Genomic DNA, 10,502 nt, shown 5'->3' on the forward strand with positions numbered 1-10,502 from the left:
AAGCTTTTAGATTTGGGCAAAGCCGAACTGGAGAAAAGAGGGCAACATATGTATTTGTGGAAGTGTCACATTTACGCTAATTTGGGCCAGGCTGAACCAGAGTCCAGGGTCCCAGTCCGCCCCTGCTTATGTCTGTCATTTACGTTCTGTTCGGCAGAAATAAGGCAAAACCTTTAGAAGAGAGATTTCATTTGTGAGTAAGATCATCATTCTGGACACAAACTGGCTAAGCATCGTAACAAACTGCTTCAAATGTTTGCACACAATGTGACGTGTGGTGTTGGTAAGACAAGTATCAACACATCCACTGCAGTATGATCAGAGTCAAGACTTTTAATGTATCTCTCTCTGTCAATGATGCTGTGTTCAATGAAGCAACACAATGCAACTAACATATTGCTTCAACAGATCGATTTAGTGTGATTTTTCTTTTTCTTTTTCTTATTTTGCACACATAACGGTCAGCGCTATGTATAACCATCACAAATACTGAGGATCACTATTGCTTTACTTCTCTTTCGATTCCTACAAGATACAGTGTCTTTGGGGAATACCTGTCCTGCACATTTGAACATACTGTATATCCTACTCCTTTGCCTGGATTGAAGATGTGATGCAGTGACATCATAATGAGGCTAAGAAGAAACACACACACCCACTCACAGACAAAAGAAGAAGAAAAACACTTCTTCTGGTCCATGGACGGGAGCGCACAGCCACATGTGTGTGTGGAGCTGCTTTCTGACAGTTAAGTGTGATTGTTTCTATGTTTGCTTGTTTTTATTGCTAATTTATGCTCAAAATCCTTTTTAATTCTTTCTCTCAGTTTCACAAATACAAAGATGCCATCAACACACTTAACAATGTTGTCAATTGATGCGCTTAAGTTTTCTTCAGTGATGATGTCAAGGCCATTGTCTCTGTCTGTTTACTGGAGAAGTAAGTAAACAAAGGTCGGGGAGCAAACACTTTGTTCTTTCAAGTCTGTGCAAGGACAAATGAGTTTGTTTGTCAAGTAAACTCATTGTGTCAAAAGTATACAGTATATTTGAAAGTACTCATTTAAAACTGTGGACAAAATGTAAAACAGGCTGCAAAATGGGTAGTTCCCTCCAAAATGTCCAGGTCTGAGGTGGTGTTGTGTTCAAATACAGAAAGTGCCTAGAGTTATTCTGCTTAAGTTGCTACACAGTGTTACTGTTGCCAGAGTTAAATACGCTCCAACTTGCATGTGGAATATGTTTTTTTAAGCTGTCTCTAATACCTGCTGATGGATCTGAACCAGTTTTGAACATGCATTAACTTTGCATTACTTACACACACGCATGAGCGCATGGCCTCTCTTGGATTTCACACACACTCCCACAGACAAAATATTTCATCTCTAGTATGACTAGTACAAAATCCAAGTGGTCTGTTATAGTTAGTAGTGCTTCCCCATAATTATTGGACACCGCTATAAATTTCCACCAAGAAGCCAACAAAAGCCATGGCAAAACAAAGTCTTGAGAGAGTTGAGATCAAAAACAAGTTAAGTAAACCAACATTTATACATTTATGGACCTGACCTGTCAGACTTTGTGGATGAGTTTTTTCAGTGGATGAGTTTTTAAAATCTGTGTTTATGAGCAGATAACGTTGATCATTATCTGTCAAATCGTGCGGCCATCAGCCTTGATAAAGTCAGTCCTGGTGGAGGATTTGATATGAGAGAATAAAACAATAAAAGGGGATGAGTCGACGTGGAAACACCCAGCAGTGACGCTTCATCAGGGTGGAGTCAGGCCAGTAAATGTCTCTATAATCATACAATATTTTTACTCTGTTTGCTCCTCTGCTGAATATTCTACAGAAATGAATGTATTGTAAATAGATCAAATATATAAATAAGTGCATAGCTGAAGCAGTAGTGGACGGAAAGACATCGTCACAACAGTAGTAATAACTGTGATCGCATTAATATGAAGTGGATGTAGAGCCTGTGGTAGCTCCAGCAACAGCACCGGTGCTTATGAAATCTTCACAATAACAGTAGTATAGGGCTACTACTGTTATTGTGACAAACCCAAATGCTTTACGCTGACCTTTGACACTGAAACATATGGGTTGTTAATATACGCATAAACAGTCCTCATAAAAACTAAAGGAACGTACTAAAAAATGACTCCAAGTGCAGCTCCTAAAACAGGGCCTGATTGAGAAGATAAGAGTTTCCACAGTAATCTGTAGCGACTGTGGACTTTGTGCTCCCTGTTAGAGTAAAAGAGAGGTGTGCAGCGGACGAGCCTCATCTGACTCTCACTGCGGGCAACTCAGGATCAGGAACCACTGCGCCGTTCCAAGAGCCAAAAGGTTCGCCTGGATTTTGCTTTCGTTTTTGGGGTAAACCACCATGATCAGCCGAAACTTCAAAAATGTGCTGGTGGTGTCCATCGGCTTCCTGTCCTTGTTCACGGCGTACGGTGGACTGCAGAGTTTACAGGTAAAACAAACTGTAACTTGTGTGTATCCAACCTTAAATATATATACAGCATACCATTGCATTTAACATTACACTAAAACATGTAATAAAGTTAGTCAATAATAGAAAATCTTTTGTATTTGAAGCTGCAGAATAACAAACAATGTCTTTATCTCACTATATCCTCCTCTGTGTCTTACCATTGCACATTAAAGGCTTCATCCAGATATATATCACTACTAAAGGCTTCTGACAGACATGCATCCACCCATATAATTACTAACCAACCACGGTCCAAGCCAGTTTCTCATCTTACTGGCAAAACCTTTAATCAGAGCCATCCCTATTGTACACTTCATAATTCTGTCTATACTGTACAAAGAAAGCATCGCACAAGACGCAGCCACCAACTTATGCTGATATATAACATAACACGTCAGCAAAGTACAACATATAAAAGTGCAGACTATGACTATGTCCCCGAAAGTGACGCTATATAACTAATTCACTCAAGACACTCAAGCTGCACAACACTTAAATACACAGTTAAACACCTTTGAAGACTTGATTTGTTACAGTGAAGTTGAACAATTCAGGAGCCGAATGCTAGAAATAAGGAAGTTATGTCAAGAAATGCGGCTTAATTGTAGGTTGGAACCTGCTTTTGCGCACTTCTGCATTGATACTTTACGTTTCATAATCGTTGATGTGAATGGACTGCAGGAAACAAGCCACCATTTTTTGCCAACACCAAGATATTTAAGGAACAGGCCACCGTTTTTACATACTGAGATATGTTCTTACCTGAGCTTAGACGAGTTGATGCTTACCTGTCTGGTCTTTGTGGGTACGCTCAGTCACGCAAAACAACCAAAGACATTTTTAGCGTTTGGCCTCTCCCAGTGTATTCCTATAGCTCCAAACAGGGGGGAAGTTGGAAGCTACCATGCTCTTCCATAGGCACGCACAAAGACCAGACAGATATGTATCAACTCGTCTAAGCTCAGGCAAGAACATATCACAGTGTGGAAGAACTGTGTGCCCTCAGTCACGCAAAAAGACCAAAGATGTTGTTAGCGTTTGGTCTCTCCCAGTGTATTCCTATGGCTCCAAACGTGGTGAAGTTAGAAGCGACCAAGCTCTTCCATAGGCACGCACAAAGACCAGACAAGTACGTATAAACTCATCTAAGCTCAGGTAAGAACATATCTCAGTATGGAAAAATGGTGGCCTGTTCCTTTAAAGTTGATGGCACTGTGATGAACGCAGTCTGAGCGCAGAACTGCTCAGAATGGGTCCGGTCAAGGTTTATGGACTTAATAATAATAATAATAATAATAGATAAGTCTTATATAGCGCTTTTCGGGGGACACAAAGCCGCTTTACAAATGAGACGAACAAACAAAGATGGCAGAGCTATTGTAGGTTGTAGGTGAGCTGAAAGAAGTGAGTTTTGAGCAGGTTTTGGAAGGTGGTCAGTGAGTCTGAGTTTCTGATGTGGATGGGGAGTGAGTTCCAGAGGGTGGGGGGGGGGCGGCGATGGCGAAGGCTCGGTCCCCCCCCAAGGTTCGGTGCTTTGATTTGGTAATGGGTTTGAGAAGGTCTAAGTCAGCAGGGCGGAGGCGACGGGATGGACGGTGGCGTTGTAGGAGGTCTGTGAGGTATGGGGGGGGGGCCAGGTTGTTGAGGACTTAAAAGATGCTGAGAACATGCCAAAATGCAGCGCTTTAGAGACGCTGTAGAAACAATGGTATTAAATAGCATTACTCAAACCTTGAATTAGTTACTTTATAGCGTTGGTCGAAACTGGCATTCAAACTAAGTACCTATAAAGTAACTAAAGTAACTATAAAGCGTACGCCTGTGCCGTTTGCAGAGCAGTCTGAACGCAGAGGATGGCATGGGCGTGGCCTCCCTGAGCGTCATCTACGCCTCCATCATCGTTTCGTCCATGTTCCTGCCGCCCATCATGATCAAGAACCTGGGCTGTAAGTGGACCATCGTGGCGGGCATGGGCTGCTACGTCTGCTACTCGCTGGGCAACCTCTACCCGGGATGGTATGAACTTCAAGCATCACAAAGGCTCATTCATGGTGTCAAAATAAAGCTTGGGAATTCACCGCTAGACTCACAGTCAGAGATGCAGCGTTTATGCTTTATACTTTTGGTTTGGCTGCCATTTTTAGCAACACATGACCTGGGGTATTCTGTAGTGTGGCTTTAACTGAACCTGAGCTATTAACACCGCTAGATTTCCACTGGCAGAGTTAGTATAGAACCCTTTATCTTACGTTTATTGTGATATGTATTGTATTACTGCATCATGTATTGGGATACAAATCACATCATGGGACATCTACAGGGTGAGGTATTGTATGGTGAGGTTGGCAGTACCAAGGCCTAGCAAAGATTAATGAATAAAATGAAACCCATCCTGTTGCATAATCAAAAAAAAACACATGTAGCAAATCAATAATAATAGTACAAATGTGGACTGGCTAGTTTTTTTTGAGCAGTGTTCTTTCGATGCATGCCTACAAGTGGGTTTGTTTTGTGTCCATATAGGTATACCCTGATGCCCACGTCCGTGATCCTGGGTTTGGGGGGCTCCCCTTTGTGGTCGGCCAAGTGCGCGTACCTGACCATCGCGGGAAACACCCAGGCGGCCGTAGAGGGAAAGAAGGGCTCGGACGTGATCAACCAGTACTTTGGCATCTTCTTCTTCATCTTCCAGTCGTCTGCAGTGTGGGGGAACCTCATGTCCTCACTCATCTTCGGACAGGACACCAACATAGGTAACATTCAAATATCTTCTTTAAGCAGTTTTGTATATTCATTTGCTACACAGGTTCACTTATTGTGCTAAGTCAAACAAATGAAAGAAAAAAAAAGGGATTATACTTAGTGAGCCACGTTTCAAGGAAGTTGTCTCTGAAAGGGAGTGCCGTACAAAATAATCAGCTGTATAGATAACTGGAACTGACTGTAACATACTAAAAAAAGCAGAACTTCCTTGAGTGTGTTTTTCGGCCTGTATACAGTGTACTGCCTCTCTCTTCCAGCCAACATACCTGAGGAGCAGTTGTTGACATGTGGCGCGGCGGACTGTGGCCTGAACATCAGCTCCAACAGCACCACCTCCAGGCCGGAGCAGAAGCTGGTGTGGACCCTGGTGGGAGCGTACATCGGTAAATGAACTGAACACACAGAATACAAGCTATGTGTAGTATATTACAAGAAAGAAAACACTTGAAAATATGTCGAAATGCTTAAAAAGAAAAAAAAGATACATAATCCTGTCCTGCAACAATTTCTTTCAAATGCCAATGCAAACACTGCTCAGCAGCTTCTGATATAAGCTCATGTTGCCCCATGTTCATGTTTATGTGAGACCATGGACTGTATGATTCATGTGGCTTCTGCTCAGCTGTAGAGTAAAGATGGCGACACTATGATAGGACGCATTTTGTTGGCACAATGTCAACTCTGCAACTTCAGGAAAACTAATCAATACAAGTACAGCGCCACACTGTGGCCATGAAATGTGTAATGTAATTGACCTCATTTTGATAAGATAAGTCAAAGACTCATTTCCTGAAAGTTAAAGTTAATTATACTTTATATGACCTATTTAGGGAGTGATCATGTAAAGTAAACAGTAGATACAGTGTTATACAGACATCTATTACGGGAACCCTGCCATATAACCCTGTAAATACCAAAACAAGGCCACAAAATAAAAAGCAAAGAGTGCGTTGACCTCTGTATGGTGTTCTGTTATAGGAATGAGATAGAACTGATGTTTAACTAAATCCAGAGGTGACTTGTACTCACATGTACTGAATGATGTTTTGGAGTAACAATACTTCTGAAAGGTGCATTATGGAAGTTTTTATGCAAAAATCTTACAGGCCTATGCGTTATTGACCTTTGAAGTGCCCCAATGGCTGTATGGGTGGTCAGCATGGCGCCTTTTTGTTTTTTGATCATGGTGGCCTCTACAACACTCCACGATCAATATGTTTTCAGGTGAGAGGGTCCGTCAGCAGTGAAAACCTACCATACACTCTAAAAACAATTGATCCTGGAGCATCATAGAGGCCACAGTGAAAAATTGAAATAAAGGCCCCATTCTTGCCACTACATAACTAAAAAGGTGAAATACGAACTAAACAAAAACTAAAACTAAACTAGAAAGTTCCATAATGCACCTTTAAGGTAGTTTAACCCCACAGTACATTTTACAACTATTTTACTGGAGTAAAATTATGCCGACGTAAAAGGCAAGGCAAGTTTATTGCACAACAACTCAACGCCTCCCAGCAACACCAAACACCTAAACACAATAAAAACACAACAAAAAGCAATAAATCAAATCAATCGATACAATTACATACAAAAAAAATATATATATGTATGTATTCAGATTTGTTAAAATACAATGAATTGCCATAAGCAGTGGTAAATAGTCCTTTCAGCTTGGACTAAAACATAGTCAGGGTTGAGGCCTGTCTCACGTCCTCACAGAGGCTCTTCCTCACCTTCGCTGTGTGAAACTGAAACACAGCCTCACCGTGTTTAGTGTTGACTCTGGGAACCACCAGGACTCGGAGACCCCGCCCTGAGGATCTCAGGGCCCGAGGTGGTTCAAACGGCTAAAACATGTCAAGTATTTACTTTGGTGCCCGACCATGAAGAGACTTATACACAAGCAGAGCTATTTTAAAATCTATTCTCTGAGCAACAGGAAGCCAGAGACCGGAGCACTGGACTAATATGGTCATACTTTTCGGTCCCAGTAAAAGAGTCTCAAGATGACCAATAATAATGTCTCTTTGTTTTTGTGGGCCAAAGACAATTATCTCAGTTTTATCTGTATTTAACGGAAGGAAGTTGTTTTGCATCCAGACACTAATCTGTTTGATACAATGAGACAGTGAATCTACAGGCCCATGTTCACCCACTGTCAGTGAAACATAGATCTGAGTATCGTCTGTGTAATTGTGATAGGACACGTTGTTACTGGATTGGTTGTTATTAATTGACCAAATGGAAGCAAGTACAGATTGAACAAGAGGGGCCCCAGAATCGACCCTTGGGGAACCCCACAGGTCAATGCCATTTGGTCTGAGACACAGTTTCCCATCGGTCCTCAAGGTAGGATCTGGACCACTCGAGCGCCTTTCCAGAGATTCCCACCCAGGTTTATAATCTCTCTAGAAAGATCCCATTGTCCCCTGTGTCCAATGCAGAGCTAAGGTCCATCAGAACTAAAACAGTGCTCTTGCTTGTGTGAATCTCTAAGGAGTGTGACCATAATGTTTCCAGGTGTGGGCGTGCTGGCCATGCTCATCGTGTCCATCTTCCTGGACAACATCGACCGCACACAGGCGAGTGAGTTTCGGGGGAACCGCGAGCCCTTCTGCCAGACCTTCCTGGCCACGTTCAGACTGCTCAAGGACTGGAGGCTGCTCACTCTCATCCCCCTCACCATGTACAGCGGCTTCGAGCAGAGCTTCCTGTCCGGGGAGTACACCAAGGTCGGAGCAAAGCACAATGGCTTGTTAATTACGGTAATGATTGACATTGTTGGCTTTCCTTCCAGAACTACGTAACGTGCGCTCTGGGGATACATTTCGTGGGGTTTGTCATGATGTGCTTTGGAGCGACCAACTCTCTCTGCTCCTTCCTGTTCGGACGACTGGCTCGATACACCGGCCGCGCTCCACTCTTCCTCTTGGGTAACTTTACTCTAAACATACTATCAGCATCATCAGAGGTTTGTGCACTAATATCGGTGACTTGTGCTGAAGGTTATAGAGATTCAAAACAGTGTTAATTTCGTCGACTAAAATATTTAGTCTTAATTTTAGTCAAAGTGATATTTTTGACGACTAAAATTGGGTTAAAACTAAATTAAAAGTTTTTCATGAGACTAAAACTATGACTAAAATGTCCAGATATTTCAGTCGACTAAAATGAGAGTAAATAAAAATGAAAGGGAGAGACTAAAATCATCCAAACTTCTATTGAGCGTCTGAAAGAGCCTCAGATCATGTAAATCACTACCAAAGGATCAGCTCTGAGCTTTGTTCATGTGGAGCAGCTCCATGAAGCAGAGGAACAAGATTAAATATGATTATAATGAATATTATCAATGCAAAGTCAACTAAATTTGTCTTAAATTTAGTCGACTAAATTTCGATTAAAACTAGACTAAAATTGAAGATATTTTTTGGACTAAAACTAGACTAAAATTGAATTACATTTTCGTCAAAAGACTAAGACTAAAACTAAATTAAAATATGTTGTCAAAATTAACACTGATTCAAAAGTGTCCAGGGGTCAGGAGGTCTCCAAAACTACAACCACCGGCCGCTTGTTTGTGTTTTGTCTGATGTTTCCACTGTTTTTGTTGCATAAAAAGGACATCTACTTTGTTTCCAGCCGCATTGACTAACCTGGGTTGCATCATTGCGCTGTTACTGTGGAGACCTGATCCCAACCAGCTGCCGGTGTTCTTCGTCTTCCCTGCTTTATGGGGAATGGCTGATGCTGTCTGGCAAACACAAACCAATTGTAAGACCCTTTTCGATTTTTATTTTATCAGTAAGATCCCCTAATAATATCTCTAAACAAGTAACAGCACACGTAAAATTGTTCACAGGACAAACGTAGCAATCATTGACAAAGTTTTATATGAATTTGAGTTTGCTGAGGGGCCCCCGTCCATCTCACGGTCAGCTCTCTGTGCGCACTGACCTCGTTTCCCTGTGTCTCAGCTCTGTACGGTGTCCTGTTCCCTCGAGACAAAGAGGCCGCATTCGCCAACTACAGGATGTGGGAGTCCCTGGGTTTCGTCATCGCCTTCGCCTACAGCACCTTCCTGTGCCTGGAGTATAAGCTGTACATTCTGGTGGCCGTCCTGGTGGTGACTGTGATCACCTATCCCATCGTGGAGTGGCACGAGCACAAGCACCCCACCGCACCCATCGAGGAGAGCACTTACTCCGGACTGAAGAAGGACATGCAGAAAGACAACAGAAGCATTTTGGCACAGACGCAGTTGTAGACAGAACGTATTCATATGTGGATATTTTTTATAAACTGTTTGTCTACATGATTGTAAATGAAAAAAATGAACTGTATTTTTATATGAATGCCACACAAACAGAAGAGGCTGAACACCTGTTTTAGTGTGAACTCTAATAAGTGCCTTTTATTTGAAGTTTAAATCACAGGAAACATGTTTTGTATCAGAAGTTAGAGTTTGTGTATATCAGGCAACCAGACTTTTATCTTCTTTTTATTTTAACGAATCAGCAGCATTTCTCGTTGTCCTCTCCACTATCTTTTCTGAGAAGACTTTCACAGCAACCAAGTCCAAACCATTTCATTCTGGTCTGTTTCTGAAGCACCCAGCTTCTACTTCACTGCCTCTCATCACTCCAAGAGCCTCCAGCTCTGCTACCTCAGACTCAGAAAAGACTGCATTCATCTTCTGTGATAAATTTGTATTTGTTAAAACAAAAGGTGTGATTTCTACATTAATACTAAGTAAAAATGTAAAAGTAAAAAAAGTAAAAAATAAGTCATAAAAGAACTGAAATGTTACTCAAAGGGCAAAGGTAACGACCGCAACAATGTTTAAAAATAACAGGAGGCCAGCTGCATTTCAAATGGTGCTTTTATTGCAATGTGTTGCATTCCCACATTCATAGATGTTATAGATTTGTTAGTCAAAGCATCATTTCCTCAACGTTGGCATCCTCACCTTGGAAATAAAAAGCAGAGGGATCAAATGCACGAGGTGTTTGTGTTGAGTGTAGTAGAGAAGTGTGTGTGTAAACTTGAGCAGCCACGAAACATGAATGAACAAAATTTAGACTTCCAGTAGATGCAAAAAAACATTTGTACTTGTCAAACAAAAGTTTGTCGATGGACTCCCTGCAGGAGGACCCAGCCTGAGACTGATTGTCTACAACATTCCAAAGAAAAGGTAGATTCATTTCACGTCACACACCTGAACAGGGAATCAGAC

General features: G+C 41.8%; 1 protein-coding gene across 1 annotated transcript; it reads left to right on the forward strand.

Moving 5' to 3' along the window:
* Positions 1–2,392: 2,392 nt before the first annotated feature.
* unc93a (unc-93 homolog A) lies at positions 2,393–9,533 on the forward strand (the record flags this gene model as incomplete). The annotated part of the gene is made up of 8 exons (XM_079572564.1): positions 2,393–2,482; positions 4,338–4,519; positions 5,027–5,256; positions 5,524–5,649; positions 7,790–8,001; positions 8,067–8,202; positions 8,909–9,040; positions 9,244–9,533. The coding sequence occupies 8 exons, from the start codon at positions 2,393–2,395 to the stop codon at positions 9,531–9,533; spliced, it is 1,398 nt and encodes a 465-aa protein (XP_079428690.1).
* Between the last annotated feature and the right edge of the window lie 969 nt (positions 9,534–10,502).

This window comes from Gobius niger (genome assembly GCF_951799975.1).
Source record: "Gobius niger genome assembly, chromosome: 15".
NCBI lineage: Eukaryota > Metazoa > Chordata > Actinopteri > Gobiiformes > Gobiidae > Gobius > Gobius niger.